The sequence below is a fragment of the Phocoena phocoena genome, chromosome 13 (assembly GCF_963924675.1).
Source record: "Phocoena phocoena chromosome 13, mPhoPho1.1, whole genome shotgun sequence".
Lineage (NCBI taxonomy): Eukaryota > Metazoa > Chordata > Mammalia > Artiodactyla > Phocoenidae > Phocoena > Phocoena phocoena.
Genome location: NC_089231.1, coordinates 50288614 through 50305518, shown reverse-complemented (window position 1 = coordinate 50305518; position 16905 = coordinate 50288614). Strand labels below are relative to the sequence as shown.

Here is a 16905-nt window from a genome sequence, read left to right as displayed (position 1 = left end):
AGAAATAGATCCTATGGCTGCTGAAGTAGCCCTGGAAACTTGATAGAGACAGAATTTTATCATTTGTACTACAAAAGTTTATTGGAAAAGTTATCCTGAAAAATTATCTCTTAAAATGATTAGTTGCAAAGCCTCTTTACTGAAATAATATATTAGGATACATTCATTTTCGCTTAGAATAAGTCTTCAGTACAATCTACTTAGTTGAACGGCATTTTATGTAAAATCTGGAGTTTGTTTGCCTTATAGAGGTGAGAAAATGATTATATTTCAGTAACGGACAAATGTTCTGAGAGTCACATGATGTGTAACTCTTGCAGAGTACTTTTCTGTTTCTAATCAAGAGCACATTAAGATGGGTGATTCACTTGAACCAGCATAGACCATCCTACCCCCCAAAGCATATTTAATTAAGGCTTTTACTGGACATGTTGTCATAATCAAACCAGATATATTTATTTATTTGGATAATTTGTTCTTTACCAAATTGGATTGTTTTATAAGCATGTAATGTGATATGTGGTGATAATTATAAGGCACTTGTCCCTTGTTAGTAGAGATTGCAGATACGATCATACCACCACTGGCTGAATTTCATTCAAGTGTATCTCTCAGTCGTGCTTTCAGCTCAAGAACATTCCTTTCATATTTGGATTCTCCTTTAGACAAGCCTATTCATAGAACACATAAAGTAATCTAAGTTTTTGCAATGCATTCTTTTGCCTAAACGTGGTTCTTAATAGCTGAAGGGAAAATTATATTGTAAATTATAGTATTGTTATTGTGTACGATTTGGCATCATTGTGTCATTTTTGGAAGGAGCTCCTAGCCAAAACTGGAATATTCCACTCTAGGGAAGATGTGAGCTTCTTTCTCCCCCAGCACATTGGCTTCTTCCTCTCCCCAACCTGGCCAGCTAGAGACCTTTAAGGCCATGGATGAATGAGAGCAGATTTCCCTTAACTGTAACCTCAGAGTCTCATAGACGTACGTGCTGTTTAAAGAGATTAGAGAAAAGATGATCTTTTACGTTGAAGTATTAATTTTTCCTGATGCTTTAAAAAAAAAAAGCTGTATAGGAGATCACTGAAAGAAACTAGGGATAACACCTGACTTTAATCAGTGCACTGATTGGCTCTGCCAAAATAAAGAAAATGCCTATCATTCTCTTTAAAGACAGAAATCTAAATAATTTTTAATGGCTGGTACAATGATACTTGCTTTTCTTCTTTTGGGGACATTCTTCACTAGAATCTTTTTTAAAAAATATCCGTTCATCAAAAGAAAACCGTAATTCTTTTCATCCACATGAAAAATAATCACGTGTGTTACACTGGAAAGAGACAACTAGTGGAGATAGAATTAATCGAAGCAGTATTGAACAAGAGGAGACCACACTCCGGAGATTTCCTCAGGCTGGGTCTTGGTATTCAATAGGAACCAAACAACCCTGCCAAGTTCTGTACTAGGATGCAAGCTGGTTGTTTTCCCTGGGGTTCCCTGTAGCCCATAGACCAGTGAGTGGCAGTGAAAGGGTCCCACCAGTTCTGCCATTGTTGTATAGATCCCAGTGAAAACCCCATCTTTCCTCTTCCTCCCATACTGCGCCCCATCAGCCCAAACCCACACTTGGAGAGGGACTGGCTACCCAAAGAGAACTTGAATTTGAAGGGATTTGCTCAGAGGTCCTCCCCCCGAAGGACTGAGGTCCTGATCCTCTGCTTTTTCAGCACTCCACCCCTCCACTGGCCCTCAAAACCACTGGTGGGAGGAGAGAGGCATCCTACTTCCATACTCCCCCCCCACCCTTCCCCCTGCTCTGATTTCCCCACCACACGTCTCCAACGCGGGCACCAACACACACACCTACCATGGTGTGAAAACAAGAGAAGCTGACCAAAATAGCAAGTGGACCTGGCTCACATTTGAAAGTAGAAATCCACATACCAACTAAAGGAGCCAAGATAGAAAGGGGAATCCTTGACAGTCAGAATGGTCACCTGCTTTGGATGATAATTTCTTTCTCTGTATTGACTAAATGCTCTGTTTGAAAAATAGGGTTGTAGCCCTGGATACTATCGGGATAACAAAGGCTTATATACCGGACGGTGTGTTCCCTGCAATTGCAACGGACATTCACATCGCTGCCAGGATGGCTCGGGAATATGCATGGTGAGTAAATTGATGCTCTAATGCTACCAGCAGACAATCTATGTCTCCCCATCCCCCTCTGCTAGGCCCTGAGATATCAAATGTCGCATCTCCTACCAAACCCTAGATAAAGGTTGCCTTGTGAACCCAGGGGTCTCCAGGTAACCAAGCTGAATTATTTCCCACTCACTTTTCCCTCCATCTTAACGTGTGCCGTCAGAGAACACCTGTTTGAGCAATTAAATTATACCTTAGATTCTAAATCTCTCTCACTAGATGATAGCAGTGGGTAGATCCTGGGGCTCAACCCTTGCCAGGGTATAATAAGCCAGAGCTACTACTTTGGACCCCAGTTTTGTTGGGGTCACAGGAGGTCGCGAGAGGAGACCTCATTGCTGTCAGGTAGCTCCAGAAAGCGATGACAGGAGGAGGAGATGCTAAGAAGGGCGGAGGGCACACGCTTACTTACCGCCCCGGCTGCCAAGGCAGTGGGTTTATGGGGGAAGACGGGCGAGGGGAGTCCCAGTGGTTTACGACTTAGCCACCGGAAAACTATCTTGTTTTGGAATATGTTAGAAAATTCTCGCCCAGAAAATTAGATTCTCAGGAGATTTTTCTCATGCATCCAGACGCAGAACAGGTTTTATTCTGCTGGCTTCCTCCCCGTCCTCAGAGGTCCTCTCCCTGGTAGCCAGGGCCTCCCCGATTAGAGGGAGGACGGACAGTTCCAAGGAAAGGAGAGCTCACCAGTGCCCCCAGGAAACCGGAGCCCCCGCTTCCGTTGTGCTGTTTGGAAATACATTCTCCTGACACAGGTTTCCTCTGCATTGTGTAAGGCAGCTAGAGTGTGTTTCAGCTCTTTGAGTTCCTAGGCTATTTTATGCGCATTCGGCATGTCCCGGGGAGCTGCTTCCTCTGCAAGACGGGACAGGCCAGGACAGGAAATTGTTGTAAAGAGCCTGATGGAATATTCTGTAGGATTTTAACCTTATAAGTTCAAAAGGAATAAAAGATGTTGGGTGATGTTGTCTTCCAGCTCTTAGGTATCTCAAATAATAGTTTGTGTTTCATACTGTATGGTGTGTGTAACACAGGTAGACAATTTCATGAAAAATACTTATCTTGTCATTAAACTGTTGCTAGATGTCGAGTCCACTTTATAAAAACTGCCAAAGAAAAAAGGGAGTTTTCTCTGTGGTTCAGCCACCAGTGAAAAGATCACTCGTGAGAGTCGTAATTCATGTTTTAATCAAACAACAAGATTTTCTTTCCCACTTTTCTTTGTAGCTCCGTCTACACTTGTCCCTAATGGCCATGTAGCCTCTAGAAACAATTCATTCAGGGAACGCTTCCTGAGTATTTGCTCTCGTGGGAGGGACTGAGCAAAGTGCTGGGGGTTAAAGCCATCGGACATAATCCCTAGTCTCAGGAGGCTTGCTGTCTCGTGGGGGGATGTACCTGTGTGCACGCATGCATGTATGCACCTGCACACACGTACACACACGTGTACAGGCACACAGGTGCCGCTCAATGGCAGGCAGTGAGTGCTGGCCCTGCTCTCCGTCATGGCCATCGTGTGGGAGCCGAGGATGCAGCCCTCATCCTCAAAGAACAGGAACGAGGAAACCAAGCACCTTCCACTAGCAGATGGGACCATCTGCAGATTGGCCTCTGCCTCTCGAGGTCCAGAGTCAATTTTAAAATCTGGGACCTTCACACATGTGCAAATCTCCCTGTCGTTTCAAGAATGAGCTTTGACGTGTGAAAAGAAACCAGCCCAATCCCTGGCCAGCACAGCAGTGTGTGTCCAGTGGGGAGGGAGCTGGAGGTGGTGATGCATCCCGTGGGTGCGGTGGGCTGGAGGGAGCTCTGATGACGGGCTCCCTTCTCTCCACCAAGGCCCTGCCTCTGCCTCTTCTCCTGGCCTGCTTTCTCCCCACGTCCCCTGCCCTCTGTGCCCAGTCACCCCTCATCTTCCCCTCTGTTCCCAGTCCCTTCCCCTTTCTCTTCTCATCCTCTCTCTTCAGTTTTCCTCCTTTTTATTCCCTGTTGCTGGAGCCTGTCTCCCCCTGCCCCCAGGATGATTTATCTGAAACTCACAGCTGCCTCGGGGCTCCGCTGAGGCTCACAGCCAGATGTGCACACTCCTCGGGCGGCCTCAGGGCCCCCTTGATCTGCTGCTGCCTCTCCAGCCGCATCCCGCCCCCTTGCACTTCACCCTGAAGAATACCAACTGCTTCGCATTGCCCACACACGCCGCTGTGCTCCTGCAAGACTGAGGTTCTGTGCACACTGATCCGTGTGCCCAGAATGCCCTTCCACACTTCTCCACCCAGCTCAGTCCTCTCCTTCTGTCCCCCACGCAGGCATCATCACCTCCCCTGAGGTTCCTTCTGCTCTTAATGACATGCTGCCACACGTTGGTCATCATCTTTCCCACATTATATTGAAGATGTCTATTCACAGGCTTCTGTCTACCCCTGAGTCAGGGTACTGATCCATCTTTGCATCCCTGGTACCTACCATAGTTGGGTATCTAGTTCGTGCCCAGTAGATGTTTGGTGTCCCGTGGAGTTCGGAGAGCACGTGCTGTGGGGGCGGATATGGATTCATTCATTCATTCACTCATTTACTTATTCACAGTAAAACAAGGAAACCTGATAGGCAGATGCCTCAAATTTGCAGGACTGATGAAGACAGATTCCGGGGCAGATACTTTCCCCTGAGGTTGAGGGGCATTTCAGACATTCTTATGGGACTTTATCAAGCAACTCATGTTCTAACCCCTTTCTACACTCCTCTCCCTGTGCCCCCATAAAGGACCAGAGTTCAGAGGGATTTTTCGTAGGATACAGGTGGCCTCACTGCAATTCTTGTTTCTCCACGTTCTTGTTTCCTCAAGTGTTTTCAGCTCAGAACTAAGTAGAGACAGTACTAAAATAGCTCTCTCCAGGAAGTTCTTCTTTAAAATTGTCATTTGGAGTTATAAAAGAAAGGAAACTAATGTGGAAAGGTAAACACTTAGTTCAAAAGAACAGATGTTTCTGAGAGAGTCAGGGCAGCCGAGCAAAGTGAAGCTGCCCAGCACCCTCATCTGGCACCCCTGGGAGACCCTCTGTGGGTCCCCCAAGTCCTCCCAACAGCCTTGGAAAGTGGGTATTATTTTAACTGTACATTTTAAGAAAATTAGAATTGTATGTAAATCACACACCAGTAATTTTTTTTTTTTTTTTTTTTTTTGTTGCGGTACGCGGGCCTCTCACTGTCGTGGCCTCTCCCGTTGGCGGAGCACAGGCTCCGGACGCGCAGGCTCAGTGGCCATGGCTCACAGGCCCAGCCGCTCCGCGGCATGTGGGATCTTCCCGGACCGGGGCACGAACCCGTGTCCCTTGCATCGGCAGGTGGACTCTCAACCACTGCGCCACCAGGGAAGCCCCCACCAGTAATATTGATTTATTAAAAAAACACTTGAGGCCCAGAGAGGTGAAGGGACTTGCCCAAGATCCCACAGCTACTAAATGTTAGAGTGGGATTTGAACCCAGCTGGTCTCACTTCATTTCATCCTGCCTCCCGATGGTAACACCAAATAGCTAACAGAAGGGCACTTCCTTTTTTTAGCACCAACAATCATTGGCTAGATAGGAAAAGTATGTGGTGTGAGTAATTAAGACAATGATCTCAATAGCAGTAAGGGTAATAGGCTGTTATTAATTTTACTCTTTATGTGTCCCAAGAACTGCCATCATAACACTGCCGGGGAACACTGTGAGCGCTGCAAAGAGGGTTACTATGGGAACGCTGTCCACGGATCCTGTAGGGTCTGCCCATGTCCTCATTCAAACAGGTACTGTGGAAGTTTGAAAATAATCTATTAGAGACAGGAGGTAGTTTGGTGGGTGCCTAGGACGGGGGAGGGGCTGGTGGGAGGGAAATGGGAAGTGACTATTGAAGGGTATGAGGTTTCTTTTAGGGGTGATGAAAACGCTCAAAAATTGCAGTCACGATTGTACAATTGTGTGAACATACTAAAAGCCATTGAATTGAACATATGAGATGAGTGAATTTTATGGTATGTGAATGCTATCTCAATAAAACAGTTCTATTAAAAAAAAGAATAAACAAGAAATGCAAACCAGAACCAAGACAAAAACAGACTTTCCAAGTTGTATGCTTCTGGGTTTTGCCTTTTCCTCTTTTCTTTTGCTGTTCATTCAGCCCCATGATGAGGCTGCCCTTCTCTAGATGCTGGGGAAACTGCTGTAAAGAAGGCTGGCAAAGACGCCGACCTCATGAGGCTTTACCTGGAGAGTATGGGGAGAGGGGTAGGGATAGTCATCCCACTCAGTAAATACACGCACAAATCAGTCTGAAGTATAATTTCAGACAGAGATAGGTTATGCCATTGATCAAAGGGTTATGTTCTGGGTAGCGAGTAGATTCTTTACAGAGGGTGGTAGGAGGGCTTTCTGGAGTTGCTGGACAGGGACCAATGAACAATGAGATGGAGTAAGCTGTGGCATTATGATGAGGGTCCAAGGCAAGGAAGAAAAAAAAACAAAGACAGACGAGAACGCTCCTGTGATGATGGGTTTGTGGACAGTAAGAAAGCAAGAGTGGCTGGATGGCAGTGAGAGAGAGAGACAGCCAGGAGATGAGGTTGGTGGGGCAACCAGGATTCGGATCCTGTACCTTCCAGGCTAGAGTAAGGCACTTGGATTTTATGGATTTTATCCTCAGTGTGATGGAAGCCACAGGACAGTTCTGAGCCACAGAGAGATGTGATGTGCATCGTCATCCAGGCTCCAGTAAGGCCAGTAGACTCTGTGGGTAGAAAGCCACCATTTTCCTTTCACGATAATCCAGGTTCTGCTTGGACTTGGCACTTCGTCATCGTCTTGCTCATCATGACATGTTCACTGTGGGTCCAAACAAAATGTAACAGGTAACTAAGTGAAGCAAGATTTGGTTTGAAAATCAGAATGATGCCGATAAAGTATCAATAGCGCACAGGCTCTGGGACGGTTATGGACCACAAGGCTGCTTGATATTAGCCGAGTTAGCAGAGAAATGGGCCGAGTCAAAATGATCAGAGGTCACCTGCCCAATGTGGCTTTTCTGGAGATGCATATTTGCAATGTGCATCCTGGTTTGCTCTCTGTGTATTTGATACTCGTTAAACCTGCCCAGTCCTGTGGCTTTATTTGTAAAGGGATCTATCACTTGACAATTGCCCAGGCTTGTTAGAACAGAAGCTAGAGAGAATAAAAAGAAGCAAGATTTTCACGGGGTGAAATTTGGGGGGGGAAAGCTGTTCATCTTTAGTTGCGAAGTCTCCACACTTGGAGACTATCATCAAGGTCAGCTTCTAGCGTCTGTGCAGTTGAAGTAACATTCAGTTCCTAAGATTTATCAGTAAAACCCTATTTTTTCTAATTCTCCTTCTGGCGATATTAATACTGCTGACAGATTTCTAACTGTCCCTTTAGAGGTGTAACTGTATCTGATCGGCCAAGAGAAGCTCCCCAAATAAGAATTCTTTTACCAGCCAAAGATAAATGGAGTTATTTCCCCTCAGATTTATGTCATGGAATGTTCAGTAGTCACAGACGTTTCATAAGGAACAAGACATTTTCATGGTCTCTTCGTTTAATTTTTTTTTTAAAAGAAGCTTCTCAAAATACACCAGTTGAGAACTAAAAGGGAACTGAAATTCCAACAGCCTGATTGGAAAAGTGTGGAAATCACCAACAGCTGTGCCCACAGACATACCTGGGCATTGAGCGTGCTCTGTGCTTTAGTCGCCTCTGAGGCTCTGAGGGCCTGGCCCACCTACCACTGTTTCTTCCCAGAAGAGATTGTGCCCAGTATAAAAGAACTAGAATAAACAAGGAGAAGAAATTTTTTCTTTAAAGAATCAGAACTCTCTGTTCTTTTTTTTCTGCCTAGACTTGTTTTACTCCTTCCTTGTTAGTTCTGGAAAAATGCTGTCTAATCATCTCTTCCAAAGTGTGTTACTTTACTCTGTCTTAAGGGAAGGAATGTATTTCTCCAAGCCAAAAAATGAAACAAAGTAAATGCCTTCAGTCCTTATTCAGCCAAATTTGCCTGATGTCAGCTGAAGGCATTCATCATTATCTCTACAAGTCTTGATGGGCAAAATTTTCTCCACACAAAAGGTAGCCAGACACTTGGTTTCCAGTTTCACTTAAGGCAAGTCAGGTTCTTTGTGGCAAAAAATAATGAGCGTAAAGTCCATCAGCTTATGTTTTTACTGGGGCTTTTCTCTGTCGTTCTTCAAGTTTTGCCACCGGCTGTGTTGTGACTGGGGGAAACGTGAAGTGCTCCTGCAAAGCTGGATACACAGGAACACAATGCGAAAGGTGGGTGCCGCCCCTCCCCTGCCCCCTTCTCTCCTCCCCCGTCTTGCAGGTAGGGGTGGGCTCTTCCGGCAGGCTGCTGCAGGCACCCTGGCTGTAAGTGGGGCTCTGCTGGATTGAGGCTCAGAGCTAGGGCTGGGGCTGCTGGTTTCATTGAGACTGGGAAAAAAGTCTCTTGGGAAAAATACAAGTGTGCTCACGTAGTAAATCATTAACTTCCTTCTCTTTCTTGCTTTGTACCTGTTTCAGCCATTTGAGAACGAGGTCCAATATGTCATAGTCCTATACGCTCCAGCAAACACCCCTCTACATACCTATGTATACCCCTACATACCCCTACTCCTGGGCACACCCCTACATACCCCCCAACATGTATCTATATACTCGTACCGCCATATAAACTCATCCCTACATACTCCTACCCCCACATATACACATCCCTACTTGCCTGTACACAAACGTACAACTCTGCGTACTCCTACACATGCGCACATATCAGCAGCCCTAGATATTCCTACACACACACCCCTCTTAATGCCCACACTTGCAGGACAGCCTGTGTCTCACTCATTTCTGAACCCCTAGTGCCTAGTGTGGTACTATTCATATAATAGGTGTTTGTGAAACAAAAGAATACATGTTACAACATGGAAAGTACATACTTGATCATAAAGGGCCACAGAGCCAAGCTTTAGTTTTTCCTGAACGGTATTTCATGATTAGCTACTATGCCCAGGGCACTGCCAAGTATTGTGAAGGCTATAGAAGGTACTTGTCATCTAGAGGGGAAGAGAGCACACATATATCTGGAAAAGTAACAGTATAACAAATGAATCATATGGATAACATTTTAAAATTTAAAATAACTGTAATATAAGATCAATACATAATTATTACAGAAATGATATAATACAGGTGAGCAAAGAACTAATAAGGCAGAGAACTAATATGTACCATACCCCTGCAATTGCCCTATACTCATGCCTGCCCACCTACAGTGCCTGTTGTATGTTCTTACAGATCAGTTCTATATGCATAGATTTTTCTTAAAAGAAAAAGGTAGATTCCTATTTCGCTGTCTGTTTTGTTTTCTCATCTAATAGTATGTTAGTAGTATATTTCCATATCAATAAGTGTTCATTGATAACATCATGTCAGGACCAGGAAGTTCCCCTGAAGTTCCATAATCCCCCACTATTGGCCTTTGAAATAGCTTTACTGTTTTCCATTCAAAGCAGCACTAAAAGTGAATCCTGTTAGCTAAATATTTGTGTACATAAATCCTCGAGATGTAATTATAGAAGCCATCCCTTGGGCCGAAGCATAGGGACATTTTTCAGGCTTTCGATACATTTTGCAAAATCGCCCTCCAGAAAGATTGTATCTGTTTACCATCCTGCTAGCAGCAAAAGAGCAACTGCCTGCCTCCAGTGGATACTAAGACTGTTCACTTTTTAAAAACATTGCCAGTTTGATAGAGAAACATTGTATGTCATTTTATGTTACATTTTTTGGTAATAATTAGATTGGATTTTTTCATGTGCTTATTGACCATTTATAAATCTTTTTTTTGAATTGCTTTCCAGGTCTTTTACCCATTTTTTTCTAGTGGAATGTTCTTTTATTTTTTTGTTGATTTGTACAAATCTTTTAGAGGAAACGAATGCCTCATACTATATATTGCAAATATACTTCTCTGTTTTGTTTTTCATTTGTATATTTTTTGGTTTGGTTTTGTCATTTCTAGATCTGCAATAGTTAAGTTCTATTATATTTGTACCTACTCTTTTATTCTTTAGGGTTTCAGCCATTAGTGTCATGCTTAGAGAGGTTTACGCATATGCAAATGTTTATGCATATTTTGTTTTAGTACTTTTCTGGTTTTATTTCTTACATTCAAATCTTGATGGTGAAAATTTGGAACCTCAACTTTTTTGTGGTATTGCATCTCACAGGGCAGATAGATTTAGGGTCTACATGTCAGGCAAAAATTGACCGGAGCTGGCATAACCTTGAGTATCCCAGTGTCCCATGTCTCAGTAATACAGGGGCCATGTTGCATGAAATGCACATGTCATTTGGTTACACCCAGAATCACACTCTGTAGGGTGAAACAGTCACTCTAGGAGAGGCACGGGGAAACTAGACCAGCTGAGCGAATAGCAGGTTCACATCTCTCATGTCATGCTCACTGCAGGACGTGTGCTCACTGAGTGATGGGGACAGTCACTTCAGCTGTTTTTCCCTTACACTCATGCCCTCATCCTCTCATCCCTCTTTGGCTAAGTACCTTTAGTTGAATTCACTAAAGCTAAATGTGTACAAAATTTCTTTTTTTTAATTAGGGGTTTGATTTCAGATTTTATTTTATATTTTAGTTTTTATTTATTTTTTGGGTGTGTTGAATCTTTGTTGCTGAGCGCAGGCTTTGTCTAGTTGTGGTGAGTGTGGGCTGCTCTTCGCTGCGGTGCGCGGGCTTCTCGTTGCGGTGGCTTCTCTTGTTGCAGAGTATGGGCTCTAGAGCGCAGGCTCAGTAGTTGTGGTACACGGGCTTAGTTGCTCCATGGCATGTGGGATTTTCCCGGACCAGGGCTTGAACCCCTGTCCCCTGCACTGGCAGGTGGGTTCTTAACCACTGCACCACCAGGGAAGTCCTGTAAATGTGTACGAAATTTCTATACGAACTTGGATTTGTTTTGTACATTTTATTTGGTTCTTGTGCCATTATCACTTCTGTATCATTTCTGAAACTATCAAATGACTCTGACTATTTGGTTAAGCAAGTCTCCCCTCGTAACCCTTATTTAAATTTTTTCCTGGACCATTCTGGCATATTATTTTTCTGGATAACTTTAGAAGAATTTTACTTAAAAAAAACCCAGAAAATTAATTCAACTGGATTTCATAGTAAGGGAGGGCTACTCTAGACTGGGGTTATCTGAAACATTTTATGGACAAGGTGGGACTTAGGTATGTCAAAGGGATGACTAGAACCCAGTGGAGCTGGGAGGTGGAGGGGGAAGGCAGCTCAGGTCAGGGAAGTAATGCAAGGAAGTCCAAGGGCCTAGAGTGTAGCTGCCACGGGCAGAAGGAGGCAGTGCCTTGTTATGGGCATCAGCTGAGGGTCTGGACACTATCCTATGGTAAAAAGGAGCAATTCAAAGTTCTTCTGTTTTTCATTTCTGCAGGAGGAACATTGCCCACACTTATTCATTCTTTCCTTCGATGAAAAATGAATGGAGATCCTAGTATAAGCCTGGCCCTCTGCTAAGCATTAGAAACACATCAGCAACCAGAGCACAGATTCTGCCCTCAAGGGTTTTCCAGTCTATTGGTGGACAGATGTACAAATAAGCTGCTAAAACAGAGAGAGAACATAACCGGGCTAAATCAGGCTGCAGCAAGAGGGGCATCAACCAGCCCTGAAGGGTGAGGGACGGAAGGGGCAGCTACACTGAGACAGGAAGGACAGGTGGGGTGGGGAATAGGCTTGGGAGGGTCTTCCAGGCTCCGTGATTTGAAAGCTAGGCGACTCCCACCTGGGAGAGTCTTCCTAATTTAATCCTCCTTATGGTTCTGCACAGTGAAGTGGAAAACGGCACCAGGTTGGAGGAGACATCCATTTGACAGGCAACTGAATTGAAAAGGGAAATTCTTAATTAACAGTTTTCTCAGCTTAGGTTTTTAAAGTTTGATGTCTCAGGAAAGCAAGCTATTGTTTTTTTGTGTTTTTTTTTTAACTTTTCCACAGCTTAATGCCATTTTAATGTCACATTTTTTCATTTGTTAACACTTACTGAGCATCCGCTCTGTGCCAGGCTGCCAGGCATCATCTGGCACCAGTGGTTAACTATGCAATGATAAATACAAGCACAGAGTAAGGTGAAAAGTAAGCATATATGCAGGAACTAGCTGGGCAGAGGTGGGGGGGGAATAGGAAAGGCTTCCCTCCTCAGCCCGTGCTCTGGGACACATTTCTCCCTTGGCCACTCAGAGCCACAGATGACAGACGTGCTGTCTGCTCTTTATTTGCTGTACCGATGTCATCTATGAAATCAGGAAGTTTTAGTTTAGTCCATTGTGTTTAGCACTACCATAAAATGAGAATAAAAGAACCAGTTATTTCTCATAATCAGTAACTAACGCTTTGCAAGATTAAGGAAGAAGCAGAATCAAACTTCCTGAATATTTATGTAACTTTAAATAAGGTAGTTTTTAAATATGTATCTTTTACCTAGAAAGTTTAGATGTAGGTGAGACATCTAAAGAAAAAGTATTTTAAACTGAGATCTTTTGCGTAGCATGGTTTGTTAGGCAGAATATGGGGCTGGTCACCCCAAATAAAGCCCTATTATTAGGACAACCTGCTCAGTAGACTTGGATAAGCCACCTCAGCTTAGTTACCTTCTTGATAATTAGGGAATACATGGGTTTTCTGCTTCCTATCCATTTTCCAAAATGTAGGATTCCAAATGACGCCAATTACACATACATACATATATATGAATATTTTATCATGTCTTAAAGTAGCAGTAGCTACGTTTTACTGAATGTCTACTATGTGCAGGCATTGTACTAGATTCTTTACTATATTATCTTTTATCTTACATCCACCCACCAAAATAGGTATTGTTAGTACAATTTTTCATTCATTCATTCAGCATATACTTATATCTGACACCTAATATGGGTCCAGGCATTATCCCAGGTGCTAGGGATGCATCAGTGAGCAAAACAGCCCACCCAAAATAATTCACATTCTCATGGAGCTTAACATTTTCATAAGAGGAATAGATGAAGAAATGGAAGCTTGAGGGATTAAGATAACAGCCCAAGATTACATGGACTGTGGTAGAGACGGAGGTCTAGCCAGATCTTCCTGATTCAAAACCCGTGTCCTGACTTCCCTGGTGGTCCAGTCAGTAAGACTCTGCGCTCCCAGTGCAGGGGACCCAGGTTCGATCCCTGGTCGGGGAACTAGATCCCGCATGCCAGCCACAACTAAGAAATCCGCAACCCTGTGTGCTGCAACTAAGACCCGGTGCAGCCAAAATAAATTTAAAAAAAAAAGATCTCCCATTCACTTTGTTATACAGCAGAAACTAACACACCATTGTAAAACAATTATACTCCAATAAAGATGTTAAAAAAAACCCATAAAAACAAAACAAAACAAAAAATCTGTGTCCTTTGCACTATATCACCAGTTTATCCGTTGGTAAAGCATATTTAAATTGTCTCAAAGTTCTTTGATGAAAAGCTTAAATTTGAGAAAGTCAAATGCCATATTTCCTTGATTCTATCAATTCCATTGATGATAAAACACCACACACATCAATTTAATGACAATTTAGGGGGGATAGAGTGGGAGTGGAATTTTGCTAATGAACAGAAATATTTTAATTTACATCCCAGTTCCAGAAACATTAACATGTGTTTGTGTTATTTTTTGAAGAAAACAGACACAATCAAGGAAATATGATCTTTTACCTTATAAATAAGGAACTGAGTTCTCATCACTAAATCATCTAGAATAATAAAGGCTCGGGGGCTTCCCTGGTGGCGCAGTGGTTGAGAGTCCGCCTGCCGATGCAGGGGACCCGGGTTCGTGCCCCGGTCCGGGAAGATCCCACATGCCGCGGAGCGGCTAGGCCCGTGAGCCATGGCTGCTGCGCCTGCGCATCCGGAGCCTGTGCTCCGCAACTGGAGAGGCCACAACAGTGAGAGGCCCGCGTACCGCAAAAAAAATAAATAAATAAAGGCTCGGGCTAAGGTGGCAGTTGTAACTGCTCAGTTGTTTAAGCCCCTTATGTACATCACTGCAGCAATTAGTGCAAATGTGAATTATGCAGACTTGAAATAGTACAATAGGAAATATTAATAAAAGCCCCCTTTATGAAAATATTGAAATTATATGAATTTTACTTTAAGTTTTTTCTTCGAGGAAATTAGCCATAAATTAAGCAGTGTGTATTTGTGTGATATCTTCAGGAACACAACTCTTGCGTAAAATTCACCCACCCCTGATTTCCGTATTGGTCAAACCACTGGCTCCTGTATGCATTTTGTTCATCTGCCATTTGGCTGTCAGGATGATTGAGGACCTTGTCATCTGGGGTGTCAAGGAGCAAGGGAGCAATCTCTGCCTGCCTTCCCCTCCTCACCATTCTCATTCAAGTCATAAATGGCTCTGTACTGAGACACATTCCCTCTTGCAAATCTATGTCAGCCCTTCCTCTCATAGGGTTACAAGATCCCAAACAGGGAGCTAGAAGTTGAGACATTGGGTGGAATAAATGATGAGCCCTTTGGGTGTTTCCCCTCTTTTTCTGTATTCTGTGTAGGTGTGCACCAGGATATTTTGGAAATCCCCAGAAATTTGGAGGCAGCTGCCAACCATGCAGCTGTAACAGCAACGGCCATTTGGGCAGTTGTGACCCCCTGACGGGAGGTAAGATCGACTCACACGTCTGTTAACCTACCTTTATCAAACTGGTATAAAATAGCTGGCAAAGAAGCCAAGCAAACATTTTCAGCAACCACATACACAATTCCAGCTAACAAGTTGTCCCCTTGTTTTGACAAAGTTGGGAATGCTTAGGTAGTATTCACAGGTTTGGTGAATAACTTACTTCAGGTAGGTTTTTTTTTTTTTTTTAGGTAAATTGTTTTTAAAACTTCACTAATTATAGCCAAAATAATTTCAGACCCTATTTTGGTGATTTTTGCTGAGACCTCCCTTTGACATTATAAGGTAATCATCTCATCAGCTTCCTTTGTGTATGTATCTGAAGGAGTCAGTGCTCTTTCTATTAAAGCAGTAACTGTTCTAGGATGTGGGTGTATAATTGAGATGGATTTTACATACCAAGAAAAAAACATTAACTGGGAGTTAGTATAGGTTCATTAGGAAAAAAAGGAAGTTGGAAAAACAGGAAGACTCTCTACATCCTTCTTTGATGGAGAATATGAATGTGGTTTATCAGGAAAATGCTGTTGATGTAGTGCAATGCCAAATCCTTAGGTAAAATCTCTCATCTTATAGACAAGATGAAGGACTAAACCCTGGATGTATGGATTAGATACAGTCAAGTGACTGTTTCCAAAGGAACGCAGAGTAAATGGAGCCTTATCAGTCTAGAACGAGGTGTCTGTTGTCATGTTTGGGGCTTCATCTGGGCTCCATCTTGTTCAACATCGTAGACTTGAACAGAAATATAGAAGACCTGCCCACCCAGTTATCAGGTGATACAAAGTTGGAGGAGCTAGCAAATGCCTCCTATGACACATTTAGAATAAAATAGGGCCTCAACAGCCTGGAATGAGGAGCCAGTTCTAACCGGACAAAATTATGTTGGGGTAAGCGTGGCGTCGGTCCTATAGTTGAATGGAAAAAAAAATAAGTTTGTGATAAATGAGACGTGGCTGAGGTTTCAGTCAGCGGTGAGTTCAATATGAATCAAGAGGGTAATGTGGCCCCTTAGACACCTTGTACTATCTCCACTGAGTTCTAGTGTCCAAAACCAGGTGGCCTGCCATTGTTCCCTGGTCTGCCGCCCATGCAAGTCCCCACAAGGGGCCCGTGTCTTTACAAGGCAATAGACAAGCTACAAGTTTGTTCAGAAAGAAGATGAGGCTGTGAAGGGACTTAGAGCCCTGTGACATGAGGAAGGACTGACAAACCAGGATGGTGGAAAGGAGACTTGGAAAGCACGGATCTGAAAGGCACATGTGTGGGAGAAGGGTGGGTCTTGTTCTGTGTGGCTTAAGTTACGGAGAACTCACATCCAGGAGTGGAAGCTAGAGGGAGATCTATTTTAAATCATTCTGAGGAAGAAGTGTCAAATGTTTAAAGACGAGAAGGACTGGTTTAAAAGGAGATGAGTTCTACTGTCACTGGAGGTGTTCAGGAGAAGTTTTGGCATCAGACACATCGTTACTCGTGAGATGAATGCTTTTTCTAATAGCAAAAGTAACCAACCTAGAATGAGGATGGGAACTCTTTGTTCCAGAAATGGAAGAAAATGCTCACCTGTGAGACACGTTTGTTCCTGTGAGCTTTTTTCCCTCTTTTTCATTCTTTCTTTCAATTAATAACGTACAGATTCCTTGGTGGTCAAAACTCAAACTTGTTGAGAAAATTGCACTGATAAATCAGTCCTCTTCCTAAGCCAAGTCCCCCATATACTGTGTTTGCAGGAGTTTGTGAAGGAAATAAAACTATGTTTCCTGCCTGTAAGGCATTTACGGTCTAATTGAGGAAATTAAAGTGACACAGCTATATGTCCATATAAGAGTGAGTAAAAGATTTTTTTAAAAAGGATGAGTAAGAGAAACCTATGATTACATATAATAAAATGTCTACAAATATACTGT

At 43.3% G+C, this 16905-nt stretch overlaps 1 protein-coding gene across 1 annotated transcript in view; it reads left to right on the top strand.

Annotated features, from left to right (window-relative positions):
* Positions 1 to 16905, top strand: part of LAMA3 (laminin subunit alpha 3) — a 240568-nt gene that overhangs the window by 163845 nt on the left and 59818 nt on the right. The window contains exons 39-42 of the mRNA XM_065889461.1: positions 2059 to 2172; positions 5887 to 5996; positions 8452 to 8532; positions 14874 to 14980. Of these exons, the coding sequence (XP_065745533.1) occupies positions 2059 to 2172; positions 5887 to 5996; positions 8452 to 8532; positions 14874 to 14980 (412 nt within the window). The remainder of the gene's footprint in view (positions 1 to 2058; positions 2173 to 5886; positions 5997 to 8451; positions 8533 to 14873; positions 14981 to 16905) is intronic.